The sequence below is a fragment of the Pongo abelii genome, chromosome 16 (assembly GCF_028885655.2).
Source record: "Pongo abelii isolate AG06213 chromosome 16, NHGRI_mPonAbe1-v2.0_pri, whole genome shotgun sequence".
Classification (NCBI taxonomy): domain Eukaryota; kingdom Metazoa; phylum Chordata; class Mammalia; order Primates; family Hominidae; genus Pongo; species Pongo abelii.
The window spans coordinates 76562014-76578546 of record NC_072001.2 but is presented as its reverse complement, the minus strand read 5'-3'; the positions used below and the strand labels follow the sequence as shown (position 1 = coordinate 76578546).

General features: G+C 55.2%; 1 protein-coding gene across 2 annotated transcripts in view; it reads left to right on the top strand.

Moving 5' to 3' along the window:
- Positions 1 to 16533, top strand: part of HCN4 (hyperpolarization activated cyclic nucleotide gated potassium channel 4) — a 47952-nt gene that overhangs the window by 25837 nt on the left and 5582 nt on the right. For both annotated transcript variants that reach the window (XR_008513681.2, XM_024232616.3), the window contains exons 3-4: positions 10722 to 10883; positions 13248 to 13466. Coding sequence is in view for 1 of the 2 variants with exons in the window: in XM_024232616.3 (XP_024088384.1) it covers positions 10722 to 10883; positions 13248 to 13466 (381 nt within the window). In the remaining variant the exon portion in view is untranslated. The remainder of the gene's footprint in view (positions 1 to 10721; positions 10884 to 13247; positions 13467 to 16533) is intronic.

The window sequence follows — 16533 nt, the reverse complement described above, 5'->3', positions numbered from 1 at the left end:
CATTGTTAACCACTGTGTTATGTTGTAGGGTTTGTAAACCCATAAGCTTGTTGGGGACAAGCAGGGAATAGGGATGGGTGAAAAGGGCCAGTTGGGGGACAGTAGACAGTGTGGTGGATGAGAAGAACTAGAGAACATCTCCATTATATTGGGTGGCCTCTATGCAGCTCCAGCTAATTTTTCTCAAGTGGGAATGGGCCTAGGGTTGCTAGATCTGTAGCATTATGAGAAATGGAAATCAGGATTTTTGTACAAATTTTGTTGGCAACTCTCTTAGTTTGAGTTCTTCCTGAGCAGAACCTGAGACAAAGATTTGCATGAAAGGGATGTTGTGGGGATGCATTCCCAGGAAAATCTGGTAAGGGGATTGGGGAGAGGGACAGGGAAAGGCAGGAAGCCAAGCAATGGTTGGACATTGGAGGGTGTCCTGTGGATGGCTGTTTGCCTCAGCCCTATGGGATCTGAGGATAGTGTGCACCACACCTTGGAGTTGTCCCAGTCAGGGCAAGGGAGTTGGAATGTTTATATCGCCTTACCTGTCAGTCATTGGTTCAAGGCACTGCCAGCTCTCAGCACTCGCAGCCAAAGCAGTTTCCAGCAGCCCGGGCAGGCCTCTGACAAAAGGTGCGGCCACTGGCTGTAGAGAGTGAAATCACATGGGCAGGCTGGAGTCTTGTGCTCAGAAACTGTAAAGGGATCCTAGGGTCTGCGAACACTGGCTACAGGAGGAAAATAAAACATTGAAAAAGAACTGGGCGGGCCAACTCCGTTGTGAACAAACCTCACTCATCCATGGGCTGAAGCAGTCGTCTGCAGCAGAGGAGCTAAGGGCTTTGCTGGGAGGAAGAGCAGCTGACCTTGCTAAGTGCTTCGGTCTGTGTCTGCCACCCACCCAAGTTACACGACTTGGCAGCAGCGGCAGGCAGGCCAGCCTGGAGGGCCTACTCTCTCTGTGAGACAGCCCACCTTGGGGTCGTGCCACTTGTGGGCGGGACAAGCTTCCATGGAGGGCCATTTCCCGCTCCATCCCTGTGCCGTGTGGCTGACTTCCCAGCCTCCAGGACCCCTGCTTGCATGGCAGAAGTTCCCATGCTCAGGACATGAAGCCCCCGACCCTCACCCCCAGCAGCAGCCTAGGCCTCGGCTGGCAGCACCTATGGCTGATGGTAGAGGCACGGGCAGATTCAGGTCAGAGGCGTCATGAATGCACGTGCCACAGGAGAAGTGTGTGCACCAGTTTGGCAGCGTCCCTCCATGGCAGAAATTCTCTTTGGCTTGGAAAATTCACATTACTTATGCTGACAGGGAGGGGCCGTGACTCTCCCAAGGTCATGCAGTTAGACCTCTGGTAGAACTGGGACAGAATCCAGCTAGCTCTCTTGGCCCCCAGCGCATAATGTGGGCTGTCCCACCCCGGTGTCGTGGAATGGCACATTTAAGACCCAAGTTAAAATCCTGGCTCCACACTGCCTAGCATGTAGCTTTGGGTCCACTTTGCCTCTCTGTGCCTCAGTCTCTTTATCTGCAAAATGGATATAAGTTGTACCTGATGTTTATAAAGCCTTAGCATGAAGCCTGGTGCAGAAGAACTGTTTAACATGTGTCCCTCCTGGCCAGGCGCGGTGGCTCACACCTGTAATCCTAGCACTTTGGGAGACCGAGATGGGTGGATTGCTTGAGGCCAGGAGTTCAAAACCAGCCTGGCCAACGTGGTGAAACCCCGTCTCTACTAAAAGTACAAAAAATTAGCCAGGCGTGGTGGTGGGCGCCTGTAATCCCAGCTACTCGGGAGGCTGAAATAAGAGAATTGCTTGAACCCCGGAGGCAGAGGTTGCAGAGTGAGCCGAGATCGCACCACTGTATTCCAGCCTGGGCAACAAGAGTGAAACTCCGTCTCAAAAAAATAAATAAATAGATGTTATTTATGTTTATAATATATATATATATATTTATACACATACACACACCCCCCCCCCCACCTCCCCCCACCAAGTTGTCTTAGTAACGTTTCCTTGGTTCCTCATACTTAGCTGGCGAGAGAAACAGGGCAAGATTTATGATCCTCATGTGGCAAGTAAGGAAACTGAGGATCAGAAAGGGCAGCCGCCCCAGTGGTAGGGCTTTTGGCCTAGGCCTCCTGTCTCCCTGTTCTATGCACTTCCCGCCTTCTCAGATGGAAAGGGAATGACTTTGATTCTACGATTGTTTCCTTTCATGGCTGGGGTGCTGGGGGACTGGACTTCATTCAGTCCAGCAAGTGCTTGCCGGGCACCCACCTGTGCTGGCGTGGGTGGGCGCTGGGATCAAAGGACTAGGACGACCATTGGCAGAGAGTAGGAGGGCAGTGGCAGGGGAGGAGATCTGTGCAACAGGTTGAGTTGGAGGTGCCTGTGGGACAGAGATGTGCAGAGATGTGGCAGGTGGTCTGAGCTGAGGGCTGAGAGGGGACAGTGACTCTGGAGGGTGGCGGCTGGGTCCACTCTGAGGAGCTGTGAAGGAAGGATGGAGGCAGGTTTCCCCTCATGCTCCCACACACTTGTCTCCTGGTTTCCATCCCAGGTGGAAATGTAGGACCCTGAGAAACCCTCTGAGACCTTCTGCATGTCTTGGACCCACAGCTAGACTGTCATGAAAAGCAGAGACACGCCAGCTCTTTCCCTCCTCCAGCATCCATTCGTGTCTCCAGGCCTCAGCCTCCCAGGGGCCGACCTTACTCCTCCAGGGCCTGGGGGCTGTGGTCTTTTGTAGGAGTTGGCAGAGATGCCAGTGGCTGGACAGGGTGAGTCCTGGGTCGGAGCTAAGCTTGTCTTTCATGTCCCCACATTATGCATCCTGGGAGCTCAGGCCCAGGGCTCCTGTCCCCACTGCCACCCTGACCTGGCCACCCTCTTGGGAGCCCAGAACTGGTCAGGTGCTGGTCCTGGCCTTTCTCTGGGGGAGGCAGAGGCCCCAGGAGGCCTTGGGTCAGGCCTCTGAACTAGACGTGCCGCCCCATCTCGTGGGGAGGAAGGAGATCCCAGGAGGCCAGATGGATGACTCTCACCCTTCCACACACAAACCCTTATCTCTCCTACCAGCTGGGGAGAAAATTGCTTTGAGCTAGTTTCTGCCGGGTACACCGGCCAGCCTAGGGCTCTCACTGGACCCCTGAGATTGGACTGGGGTTTCCCAGCTGGCCCCAGGAACCCGTCTCCAGGACCAGAGCAGGCCACTCCAGCCCAGGGGCTTGTCCCACCTCCGCTTGGCCGAGAGGCAGCAGCAGAAAGACCCTTTGAAGTCCTAGGTCCACATGAGAGCTGAGGAGAGTATTTAGTACAGAAAACCCTGCCCTAATCTCTTTCAAGTCACTCTGTGAGTCTCTTTCCTCCTTTGGGCCTCAGTTTCCCCACTTGTCAGGTATATAATGATGTTCTCTGAAGCTGTGGCTCCCTGGGGCCCAGTCCCCAGCTCCCATCTGCCTTGGCAAGGTTTATGTTAGCTGATTCTGAAGACCTTGTTGTAGCTCACAGAACGTAAAGGAGGATGCCCTGGGATGGGGCTAGGGAGCTTGCCTCCCACAGACTGGGGAAAGCTTGCCCCAGGCTGCCTGGTGAAGCTGCAAGAAGCTAGATTCCTGACCCCAGGCTTCTACTGCCTCCCCCAGCCGGGCCCAGACCAGGCCCCCAGGAGATCTCCTAAGTGTAGGTGGCAGTCAGGCAGTCTTGTGAGTCAGCGTACCTGGACCGCCATCTTGGAGGACGCAAGCCTCTTGCCTCCGTCCTGGGCGATCTGGGTCAGCAGACTCCCTCCTGAGCCTCTCCAGCCATGCCTTCTCCCTCCCTCCGAGGTGTGAGCTTGTTCCAGGCGTGGAGGCTATTATTGGAAACCATGGTTACCCCTCTTTGGACATTACCCTGCAAGGCTCAGCACTCCAGTGACCCATCCCAGAAGTCTCTCCTCTCCCTCGGCAGCCTGAAGTGGCCAAAGAGGGGCTGGAGGCAGAAGGCCAGCTGGGGCTGCTGTGTGGCCTCTGATGAGTCCCCTCATCCTGTAGACCTTGATTGCCTCATCTCAGAATCAGGTGCTTGGCATCTGCGAGAAGTGGAGATGACACGAGGAGAGGTCCTGGGGCGTGGGTACTGGCCCTATCTCCTGCACCCAGGAAGGGACCCGGCATGACCCTCAGTGCAGCTGCCTTCAAGCTGTACCCAGGATGCATATGCAGCAGCCTGTTCTGCCAGGCCTGGGGTTGCTTTCTTCAACGCAGGCACTTGTTCTTGAGACACAGGTGGAAGTTGTTCTTCCATGAGGAGAAAAGGAATCCACAGGAGAGGATTCAATCAGGCCCCAGGAAGAGGCCTTGGTGGAAACAGCAGCAGCCAGACCTCCAATTTCTGGCCTCTACTTGGGACTGAGAAATCAACTCTGTTGGGAGGGCTGGGAAAGAGAGGGAAGGAAAGGAACCAACATGTCCTGAGTGCCTACCATGTGCAAGTGGTGGGTATGATCTCACCTGACCCCCGTGATAGCCTTGAGAGCTGGCAATTACCCATCCCACAGATGAGGAAACTGAGGCTTGGGTGGAAAAGGCAGTGTCTCTGTCCTTGCACTGCAGTTGAGAAACTGCAGAAGGAGTGAGAGCAGGGCTTCCCCAAGTTCCATGTGTGGCAGAGTGAGCTGCCTGGACTGCCTGATGGGCAAGGCTTGTAGTGGCCTGGAAATGAAGGTGCTCAACCCCTGCAGTCAGAACCAACATCGTAAGAGGGAGTTCTAATGAAATATAAAGAGCAAGGCAAATATTTGCCTGGTGCAGCTGACTCTCTGGTGGCCTGTGGCCCCAGCCAACAGTGGGGACACACCAGTGTTTAGCAGCCTCTCCCAGCAACGTCCAGCCTTATTCTCAGCAACCACTTCCCAGCTGCTTGAGAGTGGTGCAGGTGAGGTGAGTCTCCTCAAATCTAGGGCACCCCCTAACCTGAATGGATGTGCCCCCACCAGCTCTTCCCAGGCAGCTCAGACTGTGCGTTGCTGGTTCTCCAGCTTTGTGGTGTCTAAAAACAATCTGAAACACACCTCTCCAGCCCTCCCACCTGCGCCCACCACCCCAGTGCCCACAGTCCTCCTCACCGCAGTCCCAGGCTTCACCACCACCATGCTCTCAGTAGGACACAGAAGTCTGTGTCCCCTGCAGGAGAAGGCACCTTGGTTCTTCCCACAGGGACAAGGGCAGGTTCCCTGTGGGCTGCATCTGCTCAGAGCGGGTACCTTTTTGTTATTCCACTGTCTACACTAGCAGGAGCCCTGCTGACCACCATTCTCGTCACTGTCACCATCGCCTTCACCTTCGTCGCGAAGCCCTCCTCAGTTCCTGAAACCTTACCACATGCTCTGTGCCGTATTCATTGCTGAGATCATGATAAAGGCACAATTAGACAGGGACCTGATCTTAGAAGAAAAGGAGTAATGAATAGAAAAAGGTGATACAGAAGGAAAGGAAGTCATTGCAGGAAAACATGCCACCTTCGATGCTCTGTCTTTAAGGCCCAGCGTGATCTGTCCAAAGGAGCAGTTACTGTGGCCTGTGACAGTCTGGGACTCTTTCTAGCCATGCCCAGAGGCTTCCTTGAGCTCCCGTATGGTACCCACTCATTCATGTAGATGTACGCACATTTATTCAGGCAATCAGCAGATATTTTTGATGCCTGCTTGTGCTAAGCATGGAGGAACACAGAAGTGAGAAGTAGAGAGGAGCCCTGCCTCGTGCAGCAGCACGCAAGTCAGTGAATGTCATTTCAGATAGTGAGAACTCCAGGAAGGAAATTCATCAGGGCGAAGAGTCACAGTGAGAATGGGAAGGGAGGGCCCTTGGCTGTGTCACACACAGGGATCCAGTGTCCTTCCTTTCCATGGAAGTGGCTTTTGAGCCAAGACAGGATGACAAGAAGGAGCTGGAGGCAGCACGCAGGCAGATGGAAGAGCAAGCCCAGTACTGAGGGCCTGCGGCAAGCGCGAACTGGCCTGGGGCATTCAAGGACATGAAGGAAGGCCGCTGTGGCCAGAGATGGCCTTGGGCAGAGTCAGGGAGGCTGGTAGTTGGGAGCCAGGATGCCAAGGGCCACAGTTGGCAGTTGGAGTGTATTCACGGGTGCAGTGGGAAGTCATTGGAAGGTTTATGGTGAGACAGTGACATGGTCTGATTTATGTCTCCAAGAGGTCTTTCTAGCTGCTTGGTTGAGAATGGCTTGGAGGGGTGGGGAGCCTCATCAAGAGGTTGGGGCCGTCATCTTGGGGGTGTTTAGATTGAGGTCATATCGGGATTGGAGGGAAGTAAATGGCTTTGAGATATCCACTTAGGCAGTAGAGCCAAAACCACCTGGATTGATGGGATGTGGGGAGGGGTGAGAGACTCACTCACGGCTGGCTGGTGGGTTTTTGTTGCTCAGCCTCACAAACAGCAACACCAATTGTGAGATGGAAACAGGTTTTGGATGTGTCCACGCAGAGATAGACTGAGACAGCTGGACATATGAGCCAATTTGTGTTACTCTGAGTCCGCCTGTGTGTCTTAGGCATGACAGAAGCAAGGAACTGGGGGTATCCCAGGGCTCGAAAGAGGAGCACAGGGAAGGTTGCCTCCATCAGAGGAGGAGCATTGCCAGTCTCCATAGCCCCTTGTGATGGGGGCAACACAGTTGCATCCTGGGGAGCCCTTTAGCCAGGGAGACCCCACTCAGGGTGCTTCCAGAGATGCCCTAGACTTTGATACCCTCCTCAACTAAAGAAACTTTCAGCAGAATTCCTGCTGCCTTGACAAGCCAGGGGTGGGAGGAGAACGGCATGCTTGTGTGGCTGTGGGCTCTGCTACCAGCCGTGCTGTCCAGCCCCACAGCAACATCTGGGCTGGGGATGCTCAGAGCCTGGACCAGCCTCTCTACCCACCTCCCCATTGTGCCCTGCTTGCCTTCCTCTGTTGCTGGGTTTCTATATACATATTCCCAAGTCCCTTTCCTGGGTGCGGCTTCCTTCCCCAGCCAGACTATGAGCTCTGGGCAAGCAAGGGCAAGACCTTTCCTCCCTGACCCCCATAAGGAGGGGGGGCTTTCTTGGGCACTGACACAGGCTGACTTCCAGGGGACATGGCATAGACATTTGGGTCTTTCTGAGGGTACTGCCCCGAGACCTCGGAAAGAAGGGCCCCACTGGCCTACACTCCGGAGGGCTCCTCTCCCCACAGTGAGGAGTCTGGGGGCTCTTTGCAACTCTTTCTTGACCACACTTGGGTACCCAGCATTCCTGGCACAGACACCTCTAAGCTTGCTGTCAAGGCCTGTGCAGGGCCCTTCCCAGGCTGTGTCCTGAGGGGACCATCCTGCCTCTGTGCCCACCCCTTGACCCACTTACAAGTGGCTGTTCGCAGGAGTGGCGTGGGTGTGGCTTGGCTGTGGGCCAGGGTCCTCTGCTGGGGGGCACGGTCAGGGAAGAGAAGGGAGGTGGGCTATGCTCTGGTGTGGTTTTCTGAGTTCTCATTTCAAGCCCGGCCCTCCAGGGCGTTATGATGGTGCCTTCTGTCAAGGTAGGAGAATAGAATATATTTTCTTTAACAGTTTGTTGGCTTGAGTTACAACTTTAAATATCCAAATCTGTGGCTTGTGGAACTTGATTTGCCCCTTGTCCTGGACTCTCCAACCCTGGGGCAGGCCTGCCTTCTTACCCCAGCTCAGCACCTGGCCCTGTGCTTCGGGGAGGCTGCCGTCCTGCCCCCACGGGCCCCCGTCTGTGCCTCCAGTACCCTTGGCCTCCTGCGCAGCTTTCCTGTCTGTGGCAGAGGGCTAGGTTCTGAAGTTGGTGTCTCAGTCAGCTCAGGCTGCGACGACATAAACATCAGAGGCTGGGGGGCTGAAATAACAAACACTACTTCCCACAGCTCTGGAGGCTGGCAGTCTGGGTTGAGAGTGCCAGCACGGGGGCTTCTGGTGAGGCCTTTTTTTTCTGACTTGTAGACGGCTGCCTTCTCCCTGTGCCCTCACAGGACAAAGAGAGATCGTCTCTGTCTGGTCTCTTTTTATAAGGGCACTCATCCCACTCATGAGGGTGCCAACTTCATGACCTGATAACCTTCCGAAGGCCTCATTTCCAAATGCCGCCACCTCGAGGGTTAGGAATTCAACATAGGAATTTGGGAGGGACACAAAGGTGCAGTCCCTAGCAGCTGGGAAGTGAAGGAGCTTAATAATAATGGCCCCACCCTTGCATCTATGATGGGTGTGCAGAGAGCACTTTGCTAGCTAGTTTAATTCACAAGCAACCTTGTAAAATGGGGCAGATGTCTAGCTTGTTTGAGGGGGAGGCTGAGTTGTGGTGGTGGGGAGGCAGGTGCGGAGGATGGCCGGCTCTGAGACTGTGAATGGTGCTGCGTCACTCGCCCTCCCCAAACCCCTGGTGTCTTAGCTCAGACACCAGGGGGTTGGGTGAGCTGGGGAGCTAGTGGCATCCTGGTCAAGCAAGACATAGAAAGGTTAGGATTTGCTCAGGGTCATAGACATGTCACATTCACCTAAGTGTTAAGGAGGCAAAAGTGGGATCTTCCCCCCGGCTGGTGCTGGGGGCTCTGGTGCTCAGGGACCTGCTGGGGAGAGCCTCACGGTCTCAGGATACAGGTGCTTGAACACGACCAGCCACAGAGAATGGACCAGAGACCCCAGATTCATAATCAGATCTGCTCTGCGTCCCAGACCCAGGTCCCAGCCCAGCCACAGACCGGCCTGCTCTCCAGGGCCCACCATTCCTTCCAGGCCGTGGCAGATGCTGAGCAGTGTCAGCTTAGCCAGGAGCTCAAACGCTGACAGCCCCAGAGCTGGTCTGTGCCCCAGTGGTACTGGGCTGCAGGGCACACAGCACTGTCTACACCATCACACTGTGTGCAGGGCCTGGGGAGGCGAGAAGCTGGCAAGTCCTGCCTGGCCTTGGACCCAGCTTGCTGTGTGAATCTGGGCACGTCATTCAGCCACTTTGGGTTTGAGTTGTTTTAACCACAAAATGGAACTACCGAGAGCTACCCTTTCCTCACTAGGTCAATCTAACAATCTAATATGGTGGCTACAGGCCTCAGAATCGGGCAGACCTGGCTACAACATCTGGCCTTTCCACTGCCACCGTGATCTTGGGCAAGTTCCTGTACTTCTCTGAGCCTTGGTATAAAACAGATGAACAATATCTTCAGCAAAGGATTTTTGTGAGTTTAAATAGAGGATGGCTGTGGAATTTCATGTCCACAGTCAGGTGTGGCACTGTTGTCCCCTCTGTCACCAGGGCCACAGGGAAATGATGGGCCAAGCTTAAGCTACCAGACCCCATGAACCTTTCACTGTCTACTTCATCCTGGAAAGACTCCCAGCTTTGTAGCTGGAACCTTCAGGGTCATGCCCTTGATGGGGGCCACAGGTAGGGGTGACTGCAGGTGATGAGCTGTGGACAAAAAGTATTCATCTTTGGTCACTAGTATCAGAACATCCTGCCACTAGCTACAGGGCTGTAGCTGGAAGACCAGTAGACAGGGGCTGACATATCTAGGCTCTGTCTGTTTGGGCCTAGTTTCCGCATCTGAAATGGGCTTAAACTAGGTCTCTGTGGCATTTGACCCAAGCCCCACTCCAAGAGGGGTGTCTTTGCCTGGGAATAGTATGGAGGGATGAGAATGGGGGCTGGGTGGCTAGACCCACTTCAAAGTCTCCCAGGCCACAGAAGCAAGGCCAGAGCTTCCAGAGACTTTTCTCTAGACTTGCCTCCACTCTCCATCCCCCACTGCCCTGTCACCAAGGGGACCCCAGCATGGTAGCTTTGGGAGGAGGGGGGGCTGGGATATGCCCACCTTGGCCCTGTCCAGCTACACTGCAGCCCCCCACTCCGAGCTGCAGGAGTAGAAAGGGGCTGGTGGCAGTGGGCTGGGGTCGAGGGTGCTGTGAAGGAGAACATAACCCCAAATACGTATTAACCAATCAGGAAGATTAATTATTAATAACAGCTTATCAATTAATAATGGTTTGTAATTTATTGAACACTCCTCTATCCATTACTAAGCACTTTATATGTATAATTTAGTCCTTTTGACAGCCCACTCAGATAAGAATTTTTATCACCATTTTCCAGATGAGAAAACATGATCAGAGAGGTTCAAGGTTACACAGCTAGGAACTGGGTAGGACCTGGGCTTGGGAGCAAGGCCTACCTGAACTTGGGGCCTGTGAGCCTGTGCCGCTTCTTCTGCAGTTCCGTGGCTACCCTGTGTGAGTCTTGAGAATTTAGTGATAGATTTAGGGAAACACGCCCCTGGCATGTCTGTAGACTTTTGGTTCCCTGAGGAGCCTCAGGCTGGCAGGCTTTTCTCCCTGGTATCCTCACACCCCAGGCAAGCTGAGAAAGTGGCTTCTCTGCCCACCTCTGGGCTGCATGGTGCTCCAGGTGTCCTTCCACATGTCCTGGATGGCTAGACCTTTCAGGAAGACCCCCCATCTGTACAGATGCCAGGAGATGTCCCTCTGGGACCCTGCAGCCTACAGTCTTCCTCTTCCAAGGCCTAGACTGATGCCTTCCCATCCCACCCCCAGCCTGGATTTGCACCGAGTGGGCGCCCTGCAGAGTCCAGGCAGAGGAGTGCCCACCAACAGCTCCAGGGCAGGGAAAGTGGCCGCTGGCCCTCCTGGCCACTCACCTATCCCAGCCAATTTCTCCTCCTCTGCTGGCAGATCTTCCACATGACCTACGACCTGGCCAGTGCCGTGGTGCGCATCGTGAACCTCATTGGCATGATGCTCCTGCTGTGCCACTGGGACGGCTGCCTGCAGTTCCTGGTACCCATGCTACAGGACTTCCCTGACGACTGCTGGGTGTCCATCAACAACATGGTGGTGAGTGTGCCCAGCCCGGTCCTCTCTCTGGGCCATAGGCGGGCTCTCCAGAGGTAGGGTGGTGAGATGTGGACTTGCAACTTCTGAGTTCCAGCATGTAGGACCCTGAGTGCCGCCCGGCGCTGAGGGGGCACATAGCTCTACCCAGTACAGGCCCAATCGCTTGCTGCCAGTCCAGGAATCCATTCACAGCTCTGGGTTGGGAGCCGGTACCTCCACCTTCTCACGGCCTCCATTGCAACTGGGAGCCTCAGTATTTCGTCTTGATTTTACCCAGAGAGACTAAGACCTGGGCGGCCTCGGGTTGTATCAGGTGTGGCAATGCTGGGCTGGCAGCTCCTGGCCTCCTGCCTCTGCCCCTTAGAAGCCAAGTCCTTAAAAGCTGAGCCTGAGGCTGTGTGCAGTGGCTCATACCAGTAATCCCAGTGATTTAGGAGGCCGAGGCAGGAGGATCCCTTCAGCCCAGGAATTGTAAACCAGCCTGAGCAGCATAGGGAGACCCCTGACTTCAACAAATAAATAAAATTTATTTTTAAAAAATTAGCTGGGTGTGGTGGCAAGCACATGTGTCCTGGCTATACAGGAGGATCCCTTGAGCTCGCTTGTACTTCAGCCTGGGTGACAGAGCAAGATCCTGTCTCAAAATGAATAAATAAATAAAAATAAAAAACAAAAAGCTGAGCCCAAGAAAACAGACGCCTTCAAGGGTACTATTTGCAGCCCACGCAGACTCCCAGGTCATACGTGGTGACTTTCTACTCCAACAGCAGAGCTGGGCTGCCCCCACCGCCCAACATATCCTGATCCGAGGTGGGGTCCCGATAGGGAGGGCAGGCAGGATGGAGCCTGACCCCACCCTATCGCTCCAACCTTGCAAGTGGGTCAGGGTGGGTGAGAGAAGTTGAACTTGGGGCCTCGGAAGCCATAGGGCAGTTTCCAGTCCCCCTGTGGATGAGGTGGGCTCCAGGCAGGACAGAAGACACCCTGGATCTATGAGCCTTTCTGTGTCTCTGGTGAACCCCTGCCTCTCCCAGGCTCCCTCCCAGTCAGTTTGATTTGGTCTGAAGGCAAATAAATTCCCAGGGCCCCAGGGGAGGAAAAATCGGCTTTGAAAGAGGTGAAAGAGACCCTGAGGCATCTTTCAGCATCAAACAGGCCTTTACAAAACAGCCTTTTGATGAGCTAAGTGTAAATGAATCGGCCATATGGATTGAATTCCCTGTTCCCAGAGGCTCAGCAGTAAAGGCCGGAAGCCCTGACTGGAGGCCACTGGGGGCCTACCCCTGTTCCCCAAGGCTGGGAACCTGGGTCTCTTCCACCCCTGGGGATGAGCCCTCCTGGTCCCTACTCCAGTCTAGACTGAGCCATCAGACCCAAGGAGCCAGCTCAGCTCTGTTCAGGGCAGTTTGGCTGACATTGAATATGGCTTGAGGCTCACGGGCTCCCCCGCCTTTCCTGGGGGCGCTGGGCCTCTGGCAGGTGCTCTGTGGGCCTGGGTGGGTTTCTGCACTGTGGCTCATGCATCTGCCCTGTGAGCAGAAAGACACCAGGGAGGTGGCCGGTGCTGGCATTCGTCTGGTTCAACTGGCCCTCATCTGGGGCAGTGTCCTCTCTATGTGAGGGTGGCAGGCCCACACATGCACTAAATTCAAGAGATGGCCCTTCCGATCCCAGTGTTCCCACGCTGAGCCTTCCTTGAGACACCGACCAGCTTTGTAGACAAAAATAGCCAAGAGCTTCCCTCCTCCTGTCCCCACGCCTTGTGTGTTCCAGAGTCTGCCTTGGGGGTAGTGGGAGGAGAACTGGTGGCCGCAGCCCTAGCAGAGGCGGGCAGGGTTCATGCAGGAGGCCCGTTAGCTCACAGCTTTAACTTTTGCTCATCCAAAATGAGGACAGTGTTTTTTGGCTCAGTCTGCCAGAGCTTGTCCCCCCAAGGGAAGCATATCTGGTTTTATAATTGAGGTCAGTGGGGAAATGGGCTTCACTTGGTAGCTGTTTAGGGGGTTGGGGGGTGGAGCTGTTTTAGCAAGGGAAGGACAGCAGGGTGGCTCAGCCCGGGGCCTTTGCTACCCAGCCAGGAGGCTCCAAGTTGCCCCATGGGGGCTGGGCCACGCTGGCTCCCATACCTTTACTGGGGCATCCAGTCTGATCCCTGCCCCCATTGCAAGAGGAAGAAGCAAGAGGAGGACTCGCTGGCAGCACAGTCTGCCTCTCACCCAAAGCTTTCAGCCAACAGCAAGGTTAGGGAGCCCTGGGCCCAGCCACTGAGAAAGTTAGGTTGAGGTGAGGAGGTGGCAGGGCCTTTTGCTAGTGAGAAGGGCCTTCCCTCTCATCCACTGTCCCCACCCATCCGTCTGTCCACAGAACAACTCCTGGGGGAAGCAGTACTCCTACGCGCTCTTCAAGGCCATGAGCCACATGCTGTGCATTGGCTACGGGCGGCAGGCGCCCGTGGGCATGTCCGACGTCTGGCTCACCATGCTCAGCATGATCGTGGGTGCCACCTGCTACGCCATGTTCATTGGCCACGCCACTGCCCTCATCCAGTCCCTGGACTCCTCCCGGCGCCAGTACCAGGAAAAGGTAGGTCTACCCAGGGAGGACCCGCACATTGGTCCTTCCCAAGAGGGAGCACAGGCCACCAGCCAATGGGCCTCCAGCAGGAACCGCCCCCTGCTCCCACCCCGCGGGATCGGAACTCCCAGTGTGAGGGAAGAGCAGGAGGAGGGGGACACCTCTGAGATGAGAAGAGTTTCAGCTCCCTGGCCTGGCACCTGCACATGTCTTTTTATCTGTGCCCACCTTCCCTGTCTCCGGTGTCACTGGGGCCTGTGGCTCCTGGCTGAGGCCCTGTGCCCTCCGTGCTGCTCCAGTAGGCATTTGACAGTCACCACGCCCTTCCTGGCCGCTCACTCGTTCTCCAGGACCGCACTCCCGTGGTGTTCCTCCTGCCCCTCTGGCCAGTCCCCCGCCCCCCTTTGCTGGCTTCTCTTCCCTGTCACTGGAGTCCCCAGTGGCCCGGGCCTCGCCCCTGACCCTACCTCTGTCTGGGGCCCCGGTGCTGTGGTTTCACCACCCAGGCCCACAGACTCTGTGCCCATCTTTGCACAGTGGGGCCTGCACAGCATCAGCAGCCCCACCTCATCTCTCAGCTCCAGGTGGTTTATTTCATCCCTCTCTGGACACCCCACGCCCCTCATGCCTGTAATGAGAAGTCTGCCCTATCCTCTCTACTCTAAGCCTCTGCTCTTCTGAGATGCTCAGGCCAGAGACTAGGAGCCATCGCTGACCTCTCTCTGTCATCAGTGCCTACCTCAAAGCCACAGCTCCTTCTCTGCATCCCAACCACCCTCCCCTGTCACCAGCTTCATCTCTCCCTGGGATCTCAACAGCAGCCCCCTCACCACAGAGAATGAGTCCTGTGGCCTGGAGTCAGGCCACCTGGGTCCTACCCCAGCTTTTCTGCTGCCAAGCTCTGAGCGTGGGCCTGTGCCTCCACAGTGTGAGGCCCTGTTTCCTCATCTGCAGGGCGGGGGTGGTACTGGGCGTCAGGCCGTGGGGGTTGCATGTAAGCTCCCCTGTGTTTATCAGCTAAGCAGATTCTGCCCTGGCACCTTCCACTGCACGCCTCACACAGCAGTTGGAGTGGCATCTAAAACACATCGGCCTCATCCTCTGCTTAAAACTCTTCGGGGACTTCACGTTGCTCTGAAGATGTAGATTAACTCCTCAGCATGTTTTCCCAGCCTGGCATTTGAGGAGCATAACCAGGGCTCTGCCCTCATGCTCAGCTCCTGCCCTGGGCCTTGCACCCTTTATTTCAGCCTGGCCAGACTTCTCTCCCCATGCCTGCTCCTGCCACGGGGCCCAGACACGGGCTTTCACCCTCAACTCTCCTCCCCGCTGTCCACCTGACACTCTCTCCACATCCAGCCTCACCACTTGGAGAAGCCGTCTGTGACCTGGCCAGCCCCTCACCTGTCATGTGACCCCATGGCACCCTCTCCTCCTTTACCACACTCGGCACTCTGGTGATGATGTAATTAACTATAGGCAGCCATCTGTTTAACAAATCCACCTTCCCTCTCCAGGCCACGGCTCCATGAGAGGAGGACCCAGTATGTCGTTTTCTGTTTTATGCCCCATGCCTGGCACACAGTAGGGTCAGCATTTGTGGATTCATTGCCTGCCTGCCTGTCCCAGGCACTGTCCTTTGGTGGGGTGACTGACAGGTGGGGACCACCCAGGTGTGGAGGTCTAGGTCCCATGATGCCAAGAAGAGAGCTCAGGAGAGCCTGCAGAACTGGGAGGGAAAGGAAAGCTCACCGTGGGGAAGCAGAGGAAGGAGAAGGGGGAAGAGAATTCTAGGCCAGGCATCAGGATGAGGATGAGCACAGGGGTGGTGGCAGAGAAATTAGCCTGGCTAGAACACAGCGTTCTAGGTTAGAGGACCCTTCTCTACCTCCTAGGGAGGTAGAGAAGGCATCGAGCTGCAAAGGTCAGGGCTTAGTCCAGGCCCAGGTGAGTGATCATTCTGGAGCCAGCACCAGGGCCCAGCCTGTGACTGGGGTGGGGCTCAGCATGTGAGTGGGGTCAGGGCTCAGTGTGTGACCAAGGCTAGGGTTTAGTCTGGGGTCAAGATCAGGGATTAGCTTAGAAAAAGCATCTGGGGCCGGGCGCTGTGGCTCACGCCTGTAATCCCAGCACTTTGGGAGGCCAAGGCGGGCAGATCACCTGAGGTCAAGAGGCCATGACCAGCCTGGCCAACATGGTGAAACTTCATCCCTACTAAAAGTAAAAAAAAAAATTAGCTGGGCGTGGTGGTGCACACCTGTAGTCCCAGCTACTCAGGGAGGCTGAGGCAGGAGAATCTCTTGAACCCAGGAGGCGGAGGTTGCAGTGAGCCAAGATTGCACCACTGCACCCCAGCCTGGGCAACAGAGGGAGACTCCATCTAAAAAAAAAAGAAAAAGTGTCTGGGAGGCTGGGCATGATGGCTCATGCCTACAATCCCAGCACTTTGAGAGGCTGAGGCGAGCTGATTTCTTGAGCCCAGGAGTTCAAGACCAGCCTGGGCAACATGGCAAAACCCTGTCTGTACTAAAAATACAAAAATTAGCCAGGCGTGGTGGCATGTGCCTATAGTGCCAGCTGTTTAGGAGGCTGAGATGGGAGAATCGCTTGAGCCCAGGAGGTTGAGGCTGCAGTGAGCTGTGTTCACGTCACTGCACTCCAGTCTAGGTGACACAACGAGACCCTCTCTTAACAAAATAAATAAATAAATAAAAAGAAAAAAAGAAAAGAAAATGCATCAGAGTTTATTTTAGGGCTAGAGTCAAGGTGTCTGTGGCTTTTCATTTGAGACTTTAAAATGTTTATCCTTTGGCTAATATCTAAGTCTGCCCAATAAATTTCTCTTAAATGTCTTCCCTCCTCTCCATCCCCACGTCTGTCTCTCACCTGGACCACTTCAGCCTTTTAATTCCTGCCCCATGTCCAGACCCTGCCTCCCCACCCCTACCTGTTCTCTGGGGGTCAGGGGAGGGACTCTCTAAAACACAGCTCCAGGTATTCTGGCTGCCTCCGCCCCTGTAACCAGCCAGGAAGTCACTGTCCCCTGGGACTTTGCATAACTTGGAGCAGTCAGAGG